Genomic DNA, 24,759 nt, shown 5'->3' on the forward strand with positions numbered 1-24,759 from the left:
GCTTGCTGTCTTGGGTAGGGGAAATGGAAGGGAGGAAAAAAATTTGAGACTCAAAATTTTTATTTTAAAAAATGAATGGACAAAACTGTCTTTACATGTTAATTTAAAAAATATTATTTGCAAAACAAACAAAACATGAAACCCCCAAACCTATTAGGTAATTTACTCTCCTGTGGCCCTTAATTTTGTAGATGCTGAGTGAAATGAGCAGGACCAGGAGATCAATTCTGATTGATGTGGCTCTTTTTAACAATGAGATGATTTAGACTAGTTTCAATGATCTTGTGATGAAGAGAGCCATCTACACCCAGAGAGTGTAGGTCACAGCATACCATTTCTCACTCTTTGTTGTTTACTTGTATTTTCATTCTCGAGGAGGGGAAAACCTGATGAAAATGATGAAATTTCATCAATGATGAAAAATTATCTGCATGTGTTTTGAAAATGAAAAGCTTTTAAAAAATTGTTCATTTGAAGGAAAAAATATCTATTAATGACAATTTACTTTGCACATTTATGTGAAAATTTTTGTTTTTATTTTGGGAAAACAAATTAAATGGGAAAAATGTATGGAATTGTACACATTAACTTCATTCCTGATACATTCAATATAAGATGATGGATTTGCTAGTATGTTGTACAGTAAGTCTGCGATTTTTATAGCTATTAAATGTGTAATGGTCTTTGATTGAAAAGGCATAATTCATCCTTTATTTATTTTTTTTTATTCTTTTTAGAATCTACAAAAAATGAGACTATCACAAAATTCCTGCAACTGTGTATATTTCCTCGCTGCATTTTTTCAGCGATTGATGCGGTTTACTGTGCTCGTTTTGTAGAATTGGTACATCAGCAGAAAACACTTAATTTTTCCACACTTTTGTGTTATGACAGGGTAAGTACTATATCTTACAGTTGTGGGTTTAACACAAGTCTGTAAAAAGTATTTATGAATTAAAAAAAAAGTTTTCCTAGCGTAACTTTTAAGCAGATATTCTACAAAAGTGTGGAACTGTCATTATTATTATTTTTTAATTTGTGGGGGATGCTTAGCACAGTGCCTGGCACATATCAGGTACTATATAAATGCTTATTTTCTCTATTTTCTCTACTTTTTCTTTCCTCTATGTCTAATTGAGTCAGAATATGTCTTTTAATACTTTTCAGGCACCTGCAATTTCATTGGGGTCAGTAATTTCACATTGTTGTTGAATTGTGAAAACCCTTTAGCAGATGGTATTTGGGAATTGATGTTGCTGAAAAGTTTATTCCCTTTCATCATGCTGATGAGAACACCACTAGTCTAGGCCTATACTTTTGAAGCCTTTTTGAGCCATGAAGGACATGAGAACTTGTGCTTTGCAAGCATTGTCTTCAAGAGCACAGGGTCACCACATACTGTGTTGAGGCTTAAGACTTGAATGGAGGTGTGAGAATATAAATGTGGAAATATTTGAGGTTTAAATTAAACTAATTAGTGTTTCAGTGTATTATATAATGGTGAAAATTTTTTTTTTCAAAAGATGAAAAAAGAAAAATTACGTTGAATAATAATCACATACTGTGATGAGGCTTAAGACTTGAATGGAGGTGTGAGAATATAAATGTGGAAATATTTGAGGTTTAAATTAAACTAATTAGTGTTTCAGTGTATTATATAATGGTGAAAATTTTTTTTTCAAAAGATGAAAAAAGAAAAATTACATTGAATAATAAGTTTTTAGGAGAAGCAATTCTGCTTTTTATGTTTTGTATTTCATATTTGAATTATTTGTTGTAGGTTTTCTCTGATATAATTTACACAGTAGCAAGCTGTACTGAAAATGAAGGGAGTCGCTATGGAAGATTTCTCTGCTGCATGTTAGAAACTGTGACTAGGTGGCATAGTGATAGAACAATATATGAAAAGGTATGAATTTTATCTTAAACTTTACCTGTAATTAAAATTAAAGCTTTGAAAGTTAAGTTAAAACTGTTCATGTTAGTTCAGTTTTGAAAATAAAGGTTTAGGTTTAAGGTTAAGTTTTCATCTTAGTTAAACTTGAGGTGCTGAGAAACATAGCTCATTTACTGGAAAAAGAATAATACTTTGATTATTATCTGTGATCAGTGCAAAGTTACCAAATACTAAAGTACCCATTAGGTTTTTGTATGGTGGAATGCGCAGAGATTAGATGCAGTACCTTCTTAATCAGTAATTCTATCATTGAGTAAAGTCACAGAGCCTTTATTTGAATACCATCTAGTATTTAAACATTTATTTTTCCTTTTGGGTATAGTTAAATAATGAATTGGAAAAGGAATTTTATTTCCTACTTATTTGGTATTTTTAACTGGATGTCCTTTAGGTACCTCTAGGTCACCATGCCCTAAACAGAATTTATCTCTTTTCCCCCAAACCTATCCCACTTCAAGGGGGATATCTTCTTAATCACCCAAGTTTATAACTTTTCATATGCCATGTTTACTTCCTCATTGTATCTCATGCAGCCATCCAGTTATCAAATCTTGTCATTTCTATGTCCATAATATTGATCATTTGTCCATTTCTCGTCACTCATATGTCTTATCCCCCTAATTTAGTACTGTTGTCATAGATTTTGAGTTTCTTTCTGCACCTTACTGTAATCCATGTTCTATATAGACACCCCCCCCATATCTCTCCCCCTACCCCATCCCCTGTGCTTTTTCCTCAAAACGATCTGTTTTATAAATCCTTATATAAATCCTTTTATAAATCTTTATATAAATCCTTTTATAAATCTTTATATAAATCCTTATATAAATCTCATGCTGTTTCCCCTCACTATATCTTAAGTTCCTTGAGGGCATATCTAGTATCTCTAGTGCCTAGACTTATCTCCTTGGTGCTTAATAAATGTTTGTTGATCTATATTGACTCTCCTTAGGAATGTGGTAACTATCCAGGTTTCCTTACTATTTTACGGGCAACTGGATTTGATGGTGGAAACAAAGCCGACCAGTTAGACTACGAGAATTTTCGACATGTTGTACACAAGTGGCATTATAAACTAACAAAGGTATAAACCAAAGTTAAGATTTTTCAAAGACTTATTTTTTCTTAGTATTGATTGAAATTGGTAATAGCTATCAAAATCTGTTCTAGGCATCAGTGCATTGTCTTGAAACGGGTGAATATACTCATATCAGGAACATTCTCATTGTACTGACCAAAATACTTCCATGGTATCCTAAAGTTTTGAACCTGGGCCAGGCTTTGGAACGAAGAGTCCATAAAATATGTCAAGAAGAGAAAGAGAAGAGACCTGACCTATATGCATTGGCTATGGGGTAACATAAACTTATTATAAAGTGTTTTATGAAATTAGATAACGGAAGGATCCTGAAGACTTTGAAATGTTTTACAGTGGTGAAGTTTTATCTTCTGACTTACTTCGGGAAATTATGAGATCATGTCCCCACAGGCTGGTGAGAGTTGTCACTTGCAGTTATCAGCTTCTGGTTTATACTGGATAGAGTGACAGTTTCAAAGTCATATGTCTTGGTTTTGGGGGCTTAAAGGGAAGGACCTAGGTGAAGTAGCAGTGTTTTAATCTAACAGTGAAAGAAAAACCACATTTTTAATTTTAATTTTGTTTGTTTTGAGATTTTGTTTTGAGATTCCAGATGAAGGGAGACTTGTTTAAGTTTGTATCCAAAGGCTTTCAGCAATTTTGAGATTAAGGGTGGGGAGAGGAAATCTTTATATATTTTGAAAGGTGAAATGTAGCTTTTTTTTTTTTTTTTTTTTTTTTATTATTATTATTATTATTTTACAGAATGAGACCCAATTTTTTTATACCTTGATTTTTGTTTGTGTATTTAACACTTTGTGCGAATTTCAGCTATTCTGGGCAGTTGAAAAGTAGAAAGCCATACATGATACCTGAAAATGAATTCCACCATAAAGATCCTCCCCCGAGGAATGCTGTTGCTGCCACTGTACAAAATGGGCCCGGTGGTGTTGGCCTATCTACGTCACTCACGATAAATGCAGCTAAATTGGAAGAAAGCACTACTGAGGAGACTGGTATGCCATTTCCATAGAAAATTTTAAATTAGGTTAAAATTTTGGTTTAAAAAACTAATATTGACATAAATCCTGGTAGATTTGTGGTGGTCTTTTGTGACAACTTTGAACCAGAGTGTCCAAATATACTGAGAAAATGTCAGGCTGTTGCTGCTTCATAGCCATTACTCTGTAGCCTTTTTACTGGAAAAATGTTGCTTAATGCTGCTTCCCGGAAGCATAGGGGCTTTTCATATAAAGTCTTATTTTTTTCTTATTTCAGATAAAATAAAGGAGAAGTCTCAGGGTGCTGTGAAAATTGCTAGTAAAGCTGCCAGTGCAACACCTAAAGTGACTCCAAATAATGGAAACAGTGCTTCTAATAGGTACTAGCTCTAATTATGTTCTGTGATATTAACTCCTGAATTTGCATTTTGGTCAATATGGAATTATTGATGAAAGGATTAATCATAAAACTGTTATGATTAACATAAGAAAATATGTTTCTATATTTTGCTTTGGAATATAGTATACAGCTTTTGCTTGGGCATAGTGATTATTCCATTGTCAGATCTTTGGTAATTTTTTTTCCTCATTGTTTATGGAGAATTGTGGAGTTATGTGCATACATCAAGCATAGCTTCCACTTAATAACCTCTGTTGTAAACTTGTAATTTATGAATTCTTTCAGCATATATATATATATATATATATATATATATATATATATATAATTTTTTTTCCTGAGGCTGGTGAGTCACACAGCTAGCAAGTATTAAGTGTCTGAGATCAGATTTGAACTCAGGTCCTCCTGAATTCAAGACAGGTGCTCTATCTACTACGCCACCTAGCTGCCCCTCCTTTAGCCTATTTTTGATGAGGTATATGACAATGGAAGGAAGGAGCAGTGCCTTTGAAGTCAGAGGACCTGATTTCATTTCTTTTCTTTAATGCCTACCTACTTATATGATTTTAGGGATATAGCTTAACTATCCTGAGCCTCAGCATCATCCTCTGTAAAATTAGAAGGGTCAGATTACAAGGCCTTCTAGGTCTAGATTTATCAGATTCACTTTATTAATTTTTATCCATTTAAATTTGTTACTTCATTGGTTTATTTAGATTATGTAGATAGATGAGACAGTGTGACCTAAAGGATAGTAGGCTTGCCTTGGAGTCATCAAGGTCTGGCTCAAATCTTGTACTTTACATGAATTAGAAATTAGATGGAAGGAGGAGAGGGGTGGGACAGTGAATGAGCCACCTGAAGTTTTTCATGTTCCTGAATTGTACGCTTACACATAGATATTTCCTTTTTCTTTGTCCGAATTAATTTTTAACCCTTATATTTTAATCTCTCTGAAGCAAAATTACTAAAGAAAGTGAAAAAGACAAAAGCGGGAAAGAAAAAGACAGAGAAAAAAAAGAAAAGACTCCAGCTGCCACTCCAGAGGCCAAGGCACTTGGTAAAGATGGCAAAGAAAAACCAAAGGAAGAACGGGCAAATAAAGATGATAAATCTAAAGAGATCAAGGAAAAAACACCCAAGTCTGACAAGGAGAAGGAAAAATTCAAGAAGGATGAAAAATCTTCGAAAGATGAAAAATTCAAGACAGTTGTTACCAACACTGAATCAAAGTCAAGTGTAGAAAAGGATAGAGACAAGGAACCATCCAGAGAGAGAGATGTAGCGAAGGAAACGAAATCCAAGGAAAATATTAAAGGAGGAGAAAAGATACCAGTTGCTGGGTCCTTGAAGTCACCTGTTCCCCGATCAGAAACATCAGAGTCTGAAAGGGGTAAGTTTTCAACTTGATTGATATTTGCATCTTGTCATATTACTAGATTCTTTCTATAAACAAATTCATTCTTAACATGTAATTGGAAAAAGTATTAAATAGAAGTAGTCTTTTTTTCTAACTGTGATTTCTTTTGGCTGTTGTTTCTTCTTTCTAATAGAACAAAAACGCCGCAAACTTGATAGCCACTCTTCTCCATCACATTCCTCAACAGTAAAGGTTAGTATAGCCTGAGGAAGGCAGCGTCCATGTTAGGCTCACCTGTTTGGAATACCAGTGTCCCGACTTCCTTCAAGTCTTGTGCCTTCACTGGAGCCACTGGAGGTTTTGTATTGCATTGCACAATGCATTCCTTGTCTGTATTGGTGGACTTTTTTCTGTTGCATATTTTTCTTACCAAAACTTCAAGGACCTAGCACTAAATTTGTAAATAGTGTTTGCAAAATGCAAGAGAAATTTTACCCAGAAGTGCCTTATTGTTTTAAGCAGTCCTTTTTTTTTTTTTGGAGTGCAATGGTAGCTACAAGCAAATGAGTCTTGGCAACAGAATGGAGCCTATTTTTTTCGGCATTCATATTGAAGAATATATAGCACTGAAGACTTCCTGGATGATACGGGATAAACAAGATACCTCTGAATTCATCAGGCTTCTTGATGAGCATCATACCGATGTGTGCCTTTCTAAGAAGGAATCTTGAAAGGAGTTCCATTTTAAAGTCTCCTTGGTGATCAGTTCTCCTGTAGTTGTATATATTCAGTGAGCATGCAGCTTCTGTTGTGTCTTCCCTTGGAGGTTTGTTTATACCCATTGGGTTCCCAACATGTTGAACCCAGCGTTACGATAAAAGCAGATGTGACATCCAGTCCTACCACCCAGCAAAGAGAAACCTCAGGCATTCAACTGCAGCACAAAATCGTGGGTGTAGCCTTCTTGAAGACTCAGGGTAGCCATTCCTTGCTCCATGTTTAATTTTAATTCTAAATCATCTAAGTTCATGGAATCTTTGAATTTGCAGTACGTTGAACCTTTAAAACTGTAAGTTTCTAATTCTTCATCAAGAGCACTGTGGTGGAATACCGTGATTACTATTTTTTTTTTTTTTTTTTTATTTTTTCTGTGGGAGGCATAAGGTTCACTTTTTTTATGAACTTTGGAAAAAAGGCGTGATTATTTTTTTTATAATCCCCAAGCATAAACTGCTAAATATTCTTGATAGGATGAAAAAAAATTATGAATACAAAATATTGTTACCTTTTAAGTGGATTTTAAAAGGACACGTGGAATAAGACTTCTTCCACAGTAACCTCCGTTGTTTTTTAAACTTGTAGTGGAAAAAAGTTGATCTAATATTTTCCCTACCCCCTTAAGCCTCTAAATGTGCTTATATTTTAAGTGGGGGTAGGAAAAAAGATTGGCATCTATTATTAAATTATTGGGAGAAAGTGGGAGGAATTTTTACTTGTCAAATTGGGCATGAAAAATTTTATCTTTTGATATCTCACATAGTTTTTTTTTTCTGTTTTTTGTTTTTTTTTTTTTTTTTTTGTTTTGTTTTTTTGTTTTGTTTTTTTGTTTTTTCTTTTTTTTCTTTTTTTTCTTTTTTTTTTTTTTTTGTTTTTGTTTTTGTTTTTTTGTTTTTTTTTTTTTTTTTGTTTTTTTGTTTTTTTCTTTCTTGTTTTCATATTGATATTCACGTGATAACATCACTAGATTTATTCCCAGAAAAGGAGTAGCTGGTTTGTTTCAAGGTTACAACCATACTTCCAAGTTTCTCGGGATTCTGAGAACTATTCCAGCTCACCTGTCATCTCCATTCATTTTCTACAGGACAACCTCAGCGAGCTCAAGGAGTCTTCCACAAAGGTTTGAGTCTTTTAAATCATCTTACTCTTATCAGTTAATGATTTAATCAGTTGGGTACTATCTCTACTGATTATATATTGTAGTCTGTCCATACTTTCTTGTTGCAGTTCTTTTTCATGTTTTTCCTTCATAAAGACTCTGCCCAACTTGCTGGCTAGATATCTTGAGTATACCAGAGAGTTCTTTATTTCTGTGTTTAATAGACACCTTCATTCCCCACTTTTATCTTTGAGAGGAAAGGGAAAAGAATCAGCATTTATTAAGTATTTGATATGTGCTAGGCACTATGCTAAGCACTTTGCAAATATTATGCCATTTGATTCTCACAACAACTCTGTGAAATAGCACTGGAAGCAGACTGGGGTAATTAAATACTTGGACTACCAATGTCTTAAGTTATACATTATTACCTATGTGAGGATTGGTGTGAAATTAATATAAAATTGGATTAAGCTTTAATATATTGTAATATACTATAGTAATTTTAATATAATAAGCTTTATACTAAAATGTGTTGATATTTTGCAAGCAAGCCATTCAACATTCTTACTTGGTTGGAGTCAGCTAGGTGGTGCAGTGGATAGAACACCAGCCTTGAATTCAGGAAGACCCGAGTTCAAATCTGGTCTCAAACACTTAACACTTCCTAGCTGTGTGACCCTGGGCAAGTCACTTAACCCCAGCCTCGAGGGGGTGGGGGGGCATTCTTACTTGGTTTTGGAGACACATATGTTTGGATTGGCAGTGTTCTGATTGGCTCTTAAAACAGGCATTCCAAAGAACCAAACACTTGCAGGAAAACAACCAATCTCCTCACTTTATATGCATGTGGTTGATGGTCTTTTATTTTTCTTAATAGCAATTTGAGAAAGTCAAGAGATTAAAATTAAAAACATTTTTCCAGAAATGAGTTAGTCCATGGGTATTTAAATACCACTATTAACTCTTTGGTATCACTCTTGTGTATTCTTTAATACTCTAAGTAAAAGTGAAATGATTTGATGCTTACATATTTTATTCCAGGGTATGTTTTAGTACTACAGTTTGGTAAACTTTTTTCATGCATAGATGCTTAACTTAAGGTTTAATAAGGGTGCTTTTTCTTATTAGTGGACTATTAGGAAAGGCTTTCTGTTGCTCTTTGGAAAGAAGGCCAGTTGTTGACATTTAACCTAACACCAGCTGTTTCTGGATTTGTAACTAAAATAAAATAAATGACTATGCTGATATTGGGTAGCTAAAGCATGTGGCTCTTCAAGGATTTTAAAATAGTGTGGTTATATCATGAAATGATGTTCTAAGAATGTGGTATGACATTCAAGAGAAATGTCTTATCCTTGGAAGAGTCTTTGAGAGAATTTAATGCATTTTCAGAGAAGTATAAATGTTATGTCAATTCAGAAAAAAATGTTTTTTATCATTACTGGAATAATCTTGTGGATATTTTAAAAGTTGTTTGTGAGATTAAGTAAAATAGGTTTGTGTCTCAGATTATATCAATATGTTCTTTTGCATACTCTCAGGAAGATCTAAGAGGTGACACTGGTGACTTTAAGAGCGAACTTTGCTTCTCAAGTAATGAAGTTAATCATTAAGTTGTTTTTTACTAAAAGATTGAAAGACTTATGATGATAATATCACATTTGTGTACTGCTTTATACTGTTTTCAAAGAAATTTCACCTATATTCTCATTTCATCTTCACTTGCCCTTGTTGAAGTGGGTAGATCAAGTATTATTAATTTGTCAAATGAAGAAACAGATATTCGTTGTGTCATATAGCTAAGTTTATGATACAACCAACTCCAACTCTAATTCTAAATGCGTCCGTGTGTATGCGCACACACACAGATGTGCATGTAAATGAGAGATGAGTATATATACACACACGCACATCTATATATATATATCAATTTTTTTAAAAATTTGGGTAGAAGAATAGCTTAGAGAGAGAACTGGTCTTTTCAGAAGTCTTAAGTGTTGAGCAAATTGCTTAAGCTCTCATGAATTTAAATATTTTTATCTGCAAATTGGTTTGAAAAGAGGAGTGGGAAGCACTGGAATTAGTCTGAGTGATTTTTAGCATGCTTTCATGTAAAAATTCTGTGATTCTCTGAAGAAATAATAGTTTTTTTTTTAATCCTTATTTGTCTAGTTCCTTTTTCTTCCTTTCTCTTTCCTTAAACCCTCTTCTCCCTCTTCTCTTTAGCTCATAGGTTTTTATCTAGAATATTGTGGAAGCGTCTCATTCACTTGAAGAAATAGTAATTGTTATCTAGATAGAATCAATCTTTGCCACGTGATTTCAGAACTGTGCTTAAACTTTTTATGCTTTTCAGAACTTCTAAGAATTTAGTCTCACCTATAATCGTAAAGGTTGTAATTCATATTGTAATATTTTTATAAGTTTTAAACAATTCTGTTACTTAACAAATGCTTTTAAAAAATACTTTAATAAAGTTTTAGTAATCTCCAAAATAGGTGACTTTAGTCCTATTGAGTGGGTTTAACTTCTGAATTTCAGACTTTTTTCAAAGTCTTTTTCCTTGTCTCTTTTTGGTGCTACCTAATGAATCTTTATTTGTAAAATTCTGCTCCCATTCTAGTTTTTGATCTTTTCAGTTTTACTTTGCTTTCTCTGCAAACACTCCTTTCTCATCATTTACTAGTAGTTCAACTCTATGAAGTTGTTATGAAAGCTGGATTGGTGAATTCTGAACTGTTGCTCTTAGGGGAAATAGTTTCCTGCAAGTCTAATTTACATTAATACTTTCCAGATAGGCCGCACATATAGATTGGTTAATTTTTCCGTTTTTCTATACCAGATTGTTGATTTTTTTTTTTTTTTTTAAACATTGAACTCATGGCCAACAGCACTGACTTACGCATTATGAAGCTTATCTAACTTGTGCATTTTTTATGTGCTTGGAAGCCAGTTTAAATTGTGAAATCACCAACAGAAAAGCACAAAAATGTGAAAAATATAAAAGTGTAGACCATGAAAAAGACATTTGTTTATAAAATGAGTGCTGAAACAAGAAGGCTAATTGTTGTTCCATCTCAGCTGAAAACATTTGCACTGGGGAAAGACTCAGATTTTCTTTTGTACTTCTATGCATTTCTGAGGATGACCATGAAAATGTGATGGTTATTGTTTTTATGGTTACTAATTTAGCAAATTAGCAAATTGATAAATATGGAGGATTGACTGTGTGCGTGTAAACATTTCCTCTAATCAACTCATCTTTAGAGTTGTCTAATATTTTCATTTATAAACCATCATATGAAATAATGCTATGGTTCAATTTTGGGGGGCAAAGGGGACTACAAAAATGTAGCTAGGTCTCAGTTTCATGTACAGTCGCACACATATAGAAGGTGTTAAATAATTTTTTTGTTGATTGAATCACTTTTTTCTTCCTATTTTCCCATTTATACAATACTTACATTCCCATTTATACAAACAGATTATAGTACTGATCATGGCATTTATATCTTAATTCCAGTGGTGACACTTGATGGCAGGAGTATCTAAAAATATGCTTGGCAAATGAATCAACTTGAAATTCAGGAAGGCATTAATCAATAGCTAAAGGATTAATTCTCTTTTTGATTGTGCCAGTCTTCCTAAAATTGGAAGCCACAATCAAATCCAATCTAAGCATTTAAGATGAGTTCAGTTTGCATCCTTCATCCTTAGGCCTAGAGAAAGAAAATCTTGTATGGTTTTGTTTGTTTGTTTGTTTGTTTTTGTTTGTTTTATTTTGTTTTTTAACCTGGGGGGTGGGGAGAGATCCATCTAATGTGGGCTTACTTACTTGTTTATTTGTTTATTTATTTGTTTGTTTTTTATTAAAGGATGCTCCATCTCCCCATCCTCCCACATTTCCCAAATTTTATATGGGAAAGTTTCTCTGGGGAGGCATGATTGTAAATTTGGAATTCTGTATCAGTATTTGTTGGTAACAGTGATTGGACTACTTGAACCATTATTTTAAGAATGAAAAATTCAAGCCTTAATTTCATGAGGCGTGATTGGGAAGGTAGGAGGTTTCTTTACTTTGAAATTCAGCTGTCATTTTTGTTGAGTTTTGAAAGTGTCAGCCTTTTGTTTTTGTTTAATTTTAAAAAGATCACTTAGATTACATTGTTATATATTTATATTAGTTGGGTGGCCAATTGATAAAGAGTGGTGGGCTGGAATTAGAGTGACCTCAATTCAAATCTGGCTTGAGATGCTTATTAGGTGTGGTGCCGAGGGCAAGTCACTCAACCTCTGTTTGTCTTTGTTTCTCTATCTGTAAAATAAATAATAGCACCTAATTCACAGGGCTGTGGTGAAGATTAAATGAGATATTTGTCAAGCATGTAATAAATTCAGGTTTTATTCATTCTTATTACTTTATATCTAATTCTGCAGATGATAATGTTCATCCTAGGAAAATGCTTAAGTCGTTTCAGAACTTTTTCACCATTTCTTGTTTTCCATTTTCTTTATCCTTAATATTTTCATCTGTTTTGGTAAACAATTTTTAAGTATGAAAGTTCATGATTTTGCCACAATGTTCCAAAAGTTTGAGTCTACTTAATGTATTTTGTCATTACTTATATGTCATTGAAGCCAACTAGTAGGTAAAGATTCTTTTTGGTTCTAAGATGTGAAAAAGGGTCTTCATGTGGATCTCAATTCATTGATGTAGGTATGCTCTTTAACAATATAAACTGTATCATCACTTTAGGACTGATTTATGAGTCATTACAATTAATTAGAATTCACTTTTTAGTATGGTATTTTTATGTTGTAGTTATTGTATTTATTGTTCTGCTTATTTCACTAGTTTGTTTATTTCTCTGAATTTCTTGTGATTGCCATTGCATATTTGATTCTCTTCACATACTATGTTTTATTGAGACATTTCCTAATTGATGGACCTTGTGGTAGGAACAGTATTCCAGCCTTTCTTTCTTTCTTTCTTCTTTAGTCTAGTTTTTCTTTAAAAGACATTGAGACTTTTCCTCAGGACTTAATTGGCTCAACAAGCTAAAATCTCTGACCATTGATGTTATCACAACCTTATTGTCCTAAGCAGAGGTTTCAAATATGGCCGAAAGGTGGCCGAAACTCTCTCAAAAGTTGCCTGAACCAGATTGAGATGTAATTGGGAAATATTTTGTGAAATAGATGAAAAATAGTGAAACATAGATAACATTACATTTGAAAACTAATCCAATATGCAGCTTGAAAGGATATTTATATATGGTTGAGTAGCTTCTGTTTCTATTTGAGTTTGATACCATTCACTGATCTTTGGATACAAGACAGTGCCAAGAAGCTCTAGGGCACTCTTAATAGTCAGCTGGTAAGTTTGCAACTTAGGTAATATGGGAAACAATTCAGGATGTCTTCAATGCCTATTTTTCTTTGAATCTTATTGCTCTATGTAATTTTTTTTTTTTTGACTTTGTTGCATGATCTCCAAGTGTCTTACTTGGTTCCAGCAATAAACCTAAACTCTAACGCTTCTAAGTCTAAATTATCTAAATCTAAATCTAACTTTTAACTTCTCTAACTCTTACTCTTGCTCTTAATTCTAACTCATGTAACACAAACACTAACTCGTTACTATGACTCTTGCTCTAACTCTAACTTTTCTAATTCTAATTTTAACTCTAAATCCATATCCTCTACCTCTAACTTTAACTCCTCCTAGTGTAACTCTAACTCCTCTAAATCTAAATCCTCTAACTCTAACCGGTGAGACCCTTTAGGCAGGGAAAACAAGTACAGTAATCTGTGAGGTTTGAACTAATGTGGTAGTTGTGTGAGTGTGACAATCATTGGGAAAGATATGAAAGACAAGATTTGGATAGATATGTGGGGGGTGTGAAGGAGAGCATAACGCCATAAACCCAAGATACTGAAAAGATGGTGGTATCTTTGACAGAAGTGTGGAGGTTTGGAAAAAGATACTTTCTTGGTTTGGGGGAAAGGCAATAAATTCAGTGTCAAGTGTCAGTTTGAAATATCCAGTAGTTGTTTGATAAGAAAGACTGGAGCTGGCCATGTACATTTGAGAATCATCTGATTATAGCTTGCTAAGCCCATGGGAACTGAAGAGGTTACCAGAAGGGGTGGAGAAAAGTTAGAACAAGGTCCTTGACATTTTTTTGCATCAGGTCGTATTTGACAGTCTGGTGAACTCTGTATATAATTAAGACATTTGTGAAAATAAAGATGTAGGTTCCCTCTCTTCACTGTCCATGTTTTTTTTACACTTGGTATAGAGGAAGAAAAGAAAGTTTAGGACAGAACCTAGTATGTTGTATCTACCATGTTATTCCATTATGTTTTGGATTACCTGCAGTTTTGATTAGTTGGTTGAATTGCTGTTTTGGCTCAACATATTCTAATTTCTCCTTCGGATAAGAGTACTAGAATTAGTTTAGGGAATGCTATAGATTAGAATAATAGAATTTCCTAAAGTCTTTGTTAGTTGACATCTAGTTTGATTTTGATAATTCATCTGATTTTCAGCAACTCTTTTTCCTTTAAAATTCAGTTTTATTTCTCTTCTTCCTTTCCTCTCCCTCACCCATTGAGAAAGTAAGAAAAACAAAACCCATTGAGCACGTGTGTGCACTTGCACTTGCGCACACACACACACACACACACACACACACACACACACAGTCATGAAACATAATTTCCTGCATTAGTCGTGTTGTACCTCTCCACTCAAGAAAGAAAGAAAAGAACATGTGCTTAAATCTGAATTCTCTCATTTGTTTGTCTGGAGGTAGATAGAATGTTACTTTGAAATGAATGAGTCCTTTGAAATTGTGATTTATTGTATTGATTAGAGTTTTTAGGTCTTTCAAAAATTGCTTGTCTTTACAATCTTGTTCTTTTTCCCATTTACTTTAATTTGTATTTGTTAATAGAAGTCTTCCCAGAATTTTCTGAAATCATCCTCTTCATCATTTCTTATTACACAATAGTGTTCCATAACATTCATATACCATAAGTTGTTCATCCATTCATTAATTGATGGGCAGCCCCTCAGTTTCCAATTTGCCACTACAAAAGCTGCTATCAAAAGTTTTGTACATATGGATCCTTTCCTTCTTTCTTTGATCTCTTTGGGGTATATACCTAGGTGAGTAATTGCTGGGTCAAAAGATATATTTAGTTTAATATCAGCAAGCCATATGGAAATGGAGAAATGTCAGCTGGATTTATTTGTAACTTATTAACAGTGATACCAATCTGGTAGAGGCCTCTAGTGCTAAGTCATAGATTTCCATCCTTTGTGTATAGCATTTTTATTAACAAGTTGGATAAACAAAAACAATGCAAAAAAAAAAAAAAGGGGGCTGCTGAACTTAATTTAATTGCAGTGATTGTTCTATCTTGCTTCTAGAGAATAGATGATAAAATAAGTTTCTGTTATGTTGCATAGATTACTCCACAACAGTCTCTTTGTTGGTCAGATTTGCTTAACTATTTACTTTTATTATAGAGGATTAATTTGGTGATGGCAGGGGTAACACAAGTTGACTCTGTGACCTTCAGCAAATCATTTAACCTCTCAGTTACTCCAGGCAGTTCTAAGATCATAGATTACAAAACAATGACAGATCTGCTTTGATAGAAGGTTTGCTAGCTTTGCTAGCTGGGAGTTTCCTAAACTGGAAGTGTCAAGAGTTTGTATCATTCTACAGTGGACTATTTCCCCCTTATTTCTCCTCTTCCCCCATCAGATAAAAATGTAACTGGGTGTGTGTGTGGGCCTGGGTATGTGTATAAGTGTAAATGAAGTTAAAAGAAAAAACAGGAATCTACCAAAAAAAAAGCCACAGATGATACACTTCAAGTTTTTACATGCTATTTCAAGGCTTAATAAGGAAACTAATGAGAATATAGAATAATTAGAATATAGAATCCATAAATTTTATTTTTATTTTTAAATTAATTTTATAATTATAATTTTTTTTGACTACATATGCATGGGTAGTTTTTTTTGGGGGTTTTTTTTTTTTTTTGTTTGTTTTTGTTTTGTTTTGTTTTACAACATTATCCCTTGTATTCACTTCACCATAAAAATTTTAATGGGTTAAATCTAAATGAAATTGAATATTAAGCATTGTAAAGTTTTGTACTCAGGTTAAAAATCTCTTCACAAGAACAGGATGGGGGGGGAAGGTTGGTTTAACCATTTGTGTTAAAAATGACTTAGGGGTTTTTGTTCAAGTCCAGACTTACAACTGATTACTGGCAAAAGTCATATGTGATTTCAGGGTGTATTAAATTATAATCCCAGGAATAAGAGATGTACTTAGCCTTTATTAGATCACATCTAGAGTATCATTTCCAGTTCTGGGCACTACATTTCAAGAGGGGCATTGAAAATCTGGAATGAATCTAGAAGAGGTTCAAAACCACTATGTTAAAAAGGGTTAAAAGAACTAAAGTTATTCATAATAGAGAAAAGACTTGAAGATAGCACAATATATGTTTCTAAATGTTTTAAGTGGTGTTATATAGAAAAGATCAGATTGATTTTAGATAATTGCAGATAGCTTTTGAGTTGAATTCCTAATTGTGGATTGAAGTTATACCTAAGCAGGCACTTCTTTTTTTTTTTTTTTTTGTTGCTGCTCAGTATAAAGAAGATGTTATTACAATAGAACTCTAAAAAATGGAGTGGCCTGTCTCTAGAGGTAGTGAATCCTGTATTACTGGAAATGTTGCAGCAGATTACTACTTTTCAAGGGTTAGAAAGGCAAATACATTTCTTTTTTGAACTATATACCATTTAATGAATCTTTGAATTTTTAAATTGATGATTTTTAGATAAAAATAATAAGCTGTCATTCGAATGTCTCCCAGTAATTTTTAAAAGTACATTACTCAATTACAACAAAAGTGTATAGAGTCGGATCTCATTTATTTATAGTTAAGCTTATGGAGGAGGAATTTTGATTATCTTTCTTGTCTGCTTTTTACTTTTTTTGTTTGTTTTTGCTTTTTCCTAGTACATTTGGGGGAGAAAGAGAGGCAAGAGGAAACAGTGAAATCATTTTCAATATTTGAATTGTTTCTCTATACTGAACTTTTTCTGGGTTTCTTTGAGCAACACTAATAGTCTTTTGTTGTTGTCATGTTTATTCTGGAGATGTCATAGTTTTGTATAGTAGAGGCCAAAAGTTCCTGGGTTTTTTAATTTTTTGAATTTATTATTATTATTATTATTTTTGCAAGGGCATTTCATAGAGGGGAAAGTTTAGTTTTCACTTGCTGTCTTTAAAAAATTTTGATCATTGTCAGTGAACGATAGTGTTCTTTACACTAACATAGCATATTGTTTAGGAAAATTCAGTCAGTATCTTCCTGTTACTTTTAAAAGTTGGTGTCTTGAATTGGGTCAATATATGGTTATCTTATTAGTAGAACTACCACACAAGTTTTTGGGAGAGAATTTGTTAATGACTTATCTTTAGTTTGTAATATATGTAGATCAAATAATTAGTTTACATGAAGACTTATCAAATATCAAGAATTGAAGGCTTTTTGGTAATTTATACCAAGGTTCTCTTTAATTTTTTTAGAGACCTAGCTAATTTGATTTTGGCTCTAAATTCAGCTTCCATTAAAAAAAAAAAAACAACAAACAAACTTTTTTTTTCCCCCCTCCAAAATACTGGAAACCTCTAATCTTTAGCAATATTTCTTCAATTTCACAGCACTACATTAATCACACTACTCCAGTACTGTCCAAGAGTAAGGAGAGAGAAATGGAAAAGAAAGATTTGGACAAGTTAAGGGAAAGATCCAGAGAGAGAGAGAAGAAAGAGGACAAGGACAGGAAAGATCGAAAAAGGGTTAGTGACCTTTTTTAAAACCTATTTTGAAAATGAAAGACATACATTTAATTAGAGCTTTAAAAAATTGGTTAACCTCATAGATCATTATTTACTATTTTCTAAAAATTAGCAGAATATCCATTGTATTTTGTTAAAATACACTTTAGAACTCATGATCTTTTATAACAAGGAACTTCAGCCTAGTGACTTGATGTTGGCTTTAATAATTTAAAAAGCCAATTCCAAGTAAGTGAAAATATTAGAATTGTTATAGAGTGCTAGTTATTATTGATAGCTTGTAACAAGATCATATGCTTACCCCATAATTCATCTTTGCTTTAGGAGCATTCAAACAATGACCGTGAAGCACCCCAGGACTCCTCCACCAAGAGGCGTAAAGAGGAAAATGGAACAAGTAGGTAGATTTTTCAAATTCATTTGTAAACATCCCCAGACTGAATAGAAAAGGGCTTTCATCATTTTCTTTGCAATTTTAGCTGGTGCTTCAAAACATAGTAAAAGTGAAAGTCCATCAGATTCTCCTCGTTCAAATGAGAAGGACAAAAACAAATCTAAATCTTCAGGCAAAGAAAAAGGCAGCGATGCCATTAAAATGGACAAAATGGAGAAAAGCTCTTCTGGTAGTAAAAAGGTAAATTAAAACCTCCCCACAATAAATTTCAAGGTTAAAAATAAGTCTCAGAATGATTTTAGGGAATTAAAAAAAAATTGCTACTCAAATAGTCCTTTTTAATTATCTATTAAAAATGTGGAGTGTCAAAGGAAGCAGCATTTTTTTTTTTTTTTTGGTTAATTTAACCATTTTTCTGTCTCAGATTGTTAGGAAAGTTATTCTGTAAGGAGGTAATTCCCGAGTCTTTTTTTTTTTTTTTTTTTTTTTTTTTTTTTTTGTTTTTTGTTTTGTTTTTGTTTTTGTTTTTTTGGGGGGAGGTTCACTCAGTTGTAACCTTCCCTTATAATTCTTTCATCATAGGGTATGCTTTGCATTTTTAATATCTTCTCCAGAATACGTTAATTTTACCATATCCCTTATGTGGAGTTAGGCTGTCTTCAATAATTAATAAATTTTGTTAACTCTAACAATAATTATGTTAGAGATGTTTGTTAGAGAGGGGATATCATTTTCTTCACAGAGACATATAATTATGTCTACTCCAGCACAATTTATGGAAAGGGATTTATGGTTTGTGAACAACCTTTGATTTCATCTATAGGTTATATGTCTATAGGTTAGAAAGTAATTTTCAGGGAGTTGCCCAAGGCAACTTGTCTAGAGTCATTCAGCTTAATCATCAGAGGTGAGGTTTTGAACTTCTTCCTGACTGAGTACTGGCCTAAATTTCTGATTTTGATATCACAGATATCAAACATGTGACCTGCCATTACTCTCCTAAACGCAGCCCAAATCAGACAAAAATGTTAATTGGGAAATATTTAACAAGATAAATAAAAATACAATAAAATATAGATAGTATTACATTTTAAAACGAAGTCAGCTTGCAGGCATCCTTATGTCTCATTTACTGCTTCCCATTTCTATTTGAATTTATCATGGTTGCTCTAGGGCAAGTCTTAAATTTTTTCCATTTGCTCTCCCTTTCTGCTGGACACATTTTTACATGACTATGAGTATATATGCATATAAAATAGCTCTACAAATCAAATTTTACTGATAATAAATCATAAATTTGTGATCCCATATGGGGTCACGAACCACATTTTAAAAAGCCAGATTCTAGATCCTGCTTCCTACCACATTGAAATTATATTAGTAAATCTCACCTCATAAAAATAGGTGGGTGAATTTTTTTTTTCTTTTGCAAATTTTCAATTTTTATTTTTATTTTTGCATTATTGCTCTACTTAGCAGTTTTATGCTAAGCTTTAGGTGAGAGTTTATTAATTAAAATTAAGCCTTAAAATGACAGAGCTTTTGAGTAGCTTTGAAAGAAAATATTATATAACTAATATCAATGTGGCGTGTGGGATGACTTCCATCTTTGTCCTTTACCGTAACTTAATTCTAACACTCCTTATAGGACTCTCGACATGATAAGGAAAAAACAGAGAAAAAAGAGAAACGGGACAGTGCAGGAGGAAAGGAGGAAAAGAAGCAATATCCTGTATGTGTTTAACGATATGGTCTCTCGATGTACAGAAAGCCGCTAACATTGTTATAGTTTTTCAGAACTTGATTCACTGATTGCTGCCAATACAAACATACCTCCTCTTTCCAACCATGTTTCCAAGTATATCAGCTTGGATGCTTGGGGCATAACAAAAGCTGAGAAGTTTTGGGGCCTCTGGAGTCTGTTCTGTGCAGTCAAGAGAAGTGGAGATTCATTGAGGGTGTGCACTGTTTCAGGACAGTATTGTCACGACCACTTGGATGATAATAGTTGGCGTTTATGTAGCATGTTAAGGTTTGCAAAGTACTTGTTATTTCATTTGATTCTCCTAACAACCTTGGAAGGCTAGTAGAGACTGTGGCTTGTTCAGGGTCCCTATGGCTAGTGTTTTGGAGGCAGGATTTGAATTTGGGTCTCTTTGATATCAAGTCCAGCACACTCTCCACTGTGCCACCTAGCTGGCTTGGGAAGAAAGGGAAGAGGAGGAAAAACCTGGGGGGTAGGGGCAATTGAAAAGAAAATTTCTATAATGCAGGCACAGTGGAATTGGTTGCAGGACTCTGAGAAGGTTCAGATGTGTTTGTTGGTGGAGAGACAGGTCACTTTTTTCCAAACTTGTTTTCCTTAATTAAAAATCTACTCATAAGTCTTCAGACAAGCACAGATAATGAAGACTTTCGATCAAGGTGAGAGTTTCTGTCCTTTCCCTTTCAAAATAGAAAGATTAAGTGATGTGTCAGTTAAGGTTTTCTGTCTTGAAAAATAGGATTGTGTGAAATTGTAATTTAAGTACTGCTACTTCTTTTGAGTATAAATATGAAATCAGATTTAATATAGTTGTTTCAGAGTTGTTTCAGGGCATTAGGGTCTCTGCTCTATTCTATAGTGTTTTTTTTTTTTTTTTTAAAGATTTTAAATACTAAGATGTGTACCAAAAAGTCTAACTTCATCTGTTCTTGGTTTTTTTTTTTTTTCCCCTTTCCCTTTTTATTTATTTATTTATTTATTTTTTAATCATCTCTGGATCTGTGCACTACATTAAAGCTTGGTTTTCTTTGTCTGAAGGGATAGTTCCTACGACTTCTTGTGGATTGTCACTCCTAACACAGGTCTAACATTTAATGTTTCTATTTTTGTGAGCATAATTTTACTTCTCCTACTAAACCTTAAATTCTTTAGGACTAGGGGTAGGGGGTAGGGACTAGATCTTAACTCTTTGTAACCTTCCTCAATACTGAATATCTTTATATGTAGTAGAAGCTTAATTAGAAGTAGAAGTTAAATATTTGTTATTAAGCACTTCAAAATGAAATAAATGATTTATTTGGGAAATCATTTACTACGTAAACTAGTAAAGCATAAGATACATGAAAATAGCACAGTAATGCCTTAGTGTTCCATATATTGGAGTTTGCTATTAACTAATGTGTCCTCCAGTTCAGAATTGTTTTTTCATCCTGTTGAGTTTTCTCTGGCACTGTTGCCATCCTTTTATTTCATATTTACTTAAGAGGAATTGGCCTGTCCTAAGAGGTCTTTGGGAAGTTTTGTCTTTTATCTGTCACCATGTAAATGAGAACGTATTCTTTCTCTTCTTTCAAAGAGTAGATATAGAAAAGCTCATTTCTTTGTGACTTTAGACTACCATCTACTTATAGTCACCTCCCAAACTAATTTCTCTAATTTCTAGTCTTGTGTATCTATCCAGGGCATTCAGTTACCTCTCAGAATTATCACAGAATCTGAGAGTTGAAAGAGACCTCACTGGCCAACTAGTTCAAAACATAAACAAAAGAAAATAATACCTCATGTGGCCCTCCAGCCTCGGCTTGAAAAGGAAGGAAGGGGAACCTACCACCTCTGCAGGCAATTTCGCTTTTTGGACAGCTCTGCTTGTTATGAAGTTTGTTCTAATAACAGATTTTAATTTACTACTTTGTAACTTCATCTAGTGCTCCTGATTCTAACGCGTCTAATACATACGCCAAATAATAGCTCTACATATATTTGAAGACAGTTAACATGTTTCCTTCTCCAGGCTAAAGATCCTCGTCGTTTCAACTGATTCTCATGACATAGACTCAAGATCCATCACCCATCCTGGTTGCCCTCCCTTGGACACTATTTTATCAGTGTCTGTAGACCATGGTACCCAGAACTGAACACAGTACTCTAGATAAGGTCTGACATGGGCAGAAAAATTTTAAGTGCTCATATTCTTAATGTAACCCAAGATCAAAATGGCTTTTTTTTTTAAGCTTCTGCGTCATACTGCTTACTTAAATTGAACTTGCACCCCTCTAGAATATCTGCTTTTTAACCATGCCTCCCCTGGTGTTAGGCTTGTGAAGTTTTTTTTTTTTTTTTTTTTTTTTTTTTCCTTTTTTTTCTTTTTTTTCTTTTTTTGTACCCATGTGCAAGACTTTACATTTATCCCAATGTCCTGACCTTTCTTGATCCTTTTATATCATGGCAGCACCCACTTTGTTATACTTAACATTAAGGTGAAACCTCTTGTCTTTCTCCTTAAATCTTCTACACTTTGATTTTTCTTTCTATGTCTGTTTTCCAAGTAAAAAACTCTCTCGCTTTGTTCTGTCTACTGTCCCCTCATCCATCACTCCTAAAGCTTTGATCAAGGTTTTCATTTGTAAGCTCCTTGAACATGAACATTTCATTCTTTTCCTGTCTTGTCACATGATCAAGGATTTATTTGCTGCCTTTCAATGTGCCCAGTGCTGTACTTATGTGTCTAGAATGAAGTACAAATATTGATATGAACTATATGTGCAAAATGCACAAATAGGAATTATTGCTTTTATGTAAATGAAATATATAAATTCAGGTTTTTTAAACAAACTTTTGCATTTTCTAATGTTAAACTGAAGTTAAAAACGAATATAATTGAGTTAATGGACTTTTTTCTAAACCAGTTTTTATAATTCTGAGACTGTACTTACTTGAAGCACTATTAAAACTTGAGAAAAGTCAAATTTTCTTTTGCCCTTCCATACTTATTTCCTTGGTATTCAAACTCTGTCTGACAGCTGTCTGTTTCCTCATCTTTCTTTGTCAAAAGTAGTAAAATGATGACGCCATGTTTTTGTTTGCTTTGTTCTTGGGGCCCTATTTTAGACATTTGTTAATCATGTAGAGTTGAATTCTTTTTTTTAATTGGGTTTGTTCTCTGTTTTTGGCAAATTTATTGACTCTTTGGAATGTTTTATCTGAAAATATTCTAGGTTTTATTAGAATTCTTTTTCACTATTATTTCATGTTTTTATGACATACCTCAGCATTGTAAATGACTAATGGCTTTTAACATTGAAATAAATTTTTTTTTTTTTTTTTTTTTTTTTGTCAAGAGTATGATTACCATCTTTCCCATAACCCATCTTATCAGTGTCATTTTTTTGTTTCTTTCAGGTGAAATGGAAAGATTGTCATCTTTGACCAGAAATGTCTTTTCCTAAGTAGATGGCACAGAAATTTGTGAACAAAGAGGACCCATCTACATCTCCTTAAATTATTCAGTTTTCTGCTTTATTTTCCCCATGCTGAAAACCTAAAAGTTGTTGAGTTGTGCATTTCTGTATTTTAACTTGTTGCTTAGGTTCTTACACATTTATTTTCAGTATGTGGCTGAAAGTGTTACTTATTCCCTAATTTTTTTTTAGCACAATGTGCTGCAAACAGTTGCCATGGAGCAAATGAGGAGGTTACATGTATACTAGAATTTCAGTTTAGATTGTCTAAATACTGCCTGGGTTTAGTCGTTCTGTCAGTTTTCAGTGCATTCTTTTTATTGGAAAAAAAAATAAACAGCTGTTTAACCGTTAGTTTTGAAGTTACCTCATTGAAAACTCCGTTTTTTAAAATTTATTATTATTTGGCCTGTTTTTAATATCAGTAACTAAAAAAAGAAGTTGGTAGCACTGTTCCATGCAGTCCTTAGGCATTTTATTGTTTATTATGTGTATAACATTAAGACTTGTTTAATTAGAAGGAAAAGTAGTTCAACTGTCATTTGCCCCATGCCCTTTTTCTTTGTCCATAATGTTTTTAGATAAATTGGGAAAAAAAGAATTCCTCAGAAAACCAAATTAATTAAGCTTCATTCAGTTCTTCCACTACATGAACTTTTTAATCACTTAACTAGTCTGAAAAGTTTCATAATGACATTAAATTTTTTTTTAATCTACTGAATTCTACCAGTGTAACCTTTTTTTCTAAATAAACAATAGTTTTTCTCAATGAGTTGTAAATCTTTGTGTGTATTGTTGCTTTCTCAGTTAAAGGTGGGTCAGGGATATCCATTCATTCATATACACACACACACACACACACACATACATTTATACAAGTATACATTTCTTTCTTCAACCATCCTCCCATCCTCTCACTTCAGTAGGAAGTGGTTTTTTTTGTCCTGATTGCGGCAAGGTCATCTTTCAAATTTGATAGACCCTGGAAATCAGAGTAATTTGAAAATTTGTTAATCTGTTTGATAACTTGGGTCCTCCTGAATTCAGGGCTGATGCTCTATCCACTGCTCCACCTAGCTGCCCCACCAGAGATTTATTAATACTGAAACCTTTTGAGAAAAGTACAACAAAATTACATGAAGTACTAAGTACAAGAAAGTCATGAAATATTAAGATTAGTTGTGTTACTAAGATGAAAAATGTATTCTAAATCTCGAGAGCTTTAAAGACTACTTAAAAGTTATTATAACTTGGAAAAAATAAGTGAAGGAAGGAATATTTTACAAGAAAGGTATAATGAAGCCTTTTTATATTCATAGGGCATAAACAAAAGTGATTTCAATTCCAATATAAAACTCAGTAATGGTGACTATTTCAAAATCATAAAGAAATAAGCAGTCTGAGAAGTAATTTCAGTAACAGCTTTGGGTCTGACAATCAAGTGTCTTAATCTTGAATTTGGCTTGTACTCCATTATTACTAGTTTCTCTGCCAAAATGATTGCTATGCTGGACAAGTGATAATTCGTGTCTCTTCATTCTTGAAATTTACCAGTGGTTACCAAATTC

At 33.2% G+C, this 24,759-nt stretch overlaps 1 protein-coding gene across 8 annotated transcripts in view; it reads left to right on the forward strand.

The window, feature by feature from the left end:
• THOC2 (THO complex subunit 2) overlaps positions 1-23,971 on the forward strand; it is an 83,517-nt gene extending 59,546 nt beyond the window's left edge. Inside the window, exons 25-38 of one of the 8 annotated variants that reach the window (XM_074277478.1) lie at positions 738-895; positions 1,781-1,909; positions 2,910-3,041; positions 3,128-3,312; positions 3,867-4,051; positions 4,314-4,416; positions 5,396-5,829; positions 5,990-6,048; positions 7,541-7,693; positions 17,437-17,574; positions 17,899-17,971; positions 18,054-18,208; positions 19,617-19,700; positions 23,133-23,971. In XM_074277478.1, the coding sequence (XP_074133579.1) occupies positions 738-895; positions 1,781-1,909; positions 2,910-3,041; positions 3,128-3,312; positions 3,867-4,051; positions 4,314-4,416; positions 5,396-5,829; positions 5,990-6,048; positions 7,541-7,693; positions 17,437-17,574; positions 17,899-17,971; positions 18,054-18,208; positions 19,617-19,700; positions 23,133-23,159 (2,015 nt within the window). In that variant the 3' untranslated portion in view covers positions 23,160-23,971. The remainder of the gene's footprint in view (positions 1-737; positions 896-1,780; positions 1,910-2,909; positions 3,042-3,127; positions 3,313-3,866; positions 4,052-4,313; positions 4,417-5,395; positions 5,830-5,989; positions 6,049-7,540; positions 7,694-17,436; positions 17,575-17,898; positions 17,972-18,053; positions 18,209-19,616; positions 19,701-23,132) is intronic. The other 7 variants (XM_074277480.1, XM_074277479.1, XM_074277481.1 and 4 more) reach the window with 7 other exon arrangements.
• The last annotated feature ends 788 nt before the right edge of the window (positions 23,972-24,759 follow it).

This window comes from Sminthopsis crassicaudata, chromosome X, assembly GCF_048593235.1.
Source record: "Sminthopsis crassicaudata isolate SCR6 chromosome X, ASM4859323v1, whole genome shotgun sequence".
NCBI lineage: Eukaryota > Metazoa > Chordata > Mammalia > Dasyuromorphia > Dasyuridae > Sminthopsis > Sminthopsis crassicaudata.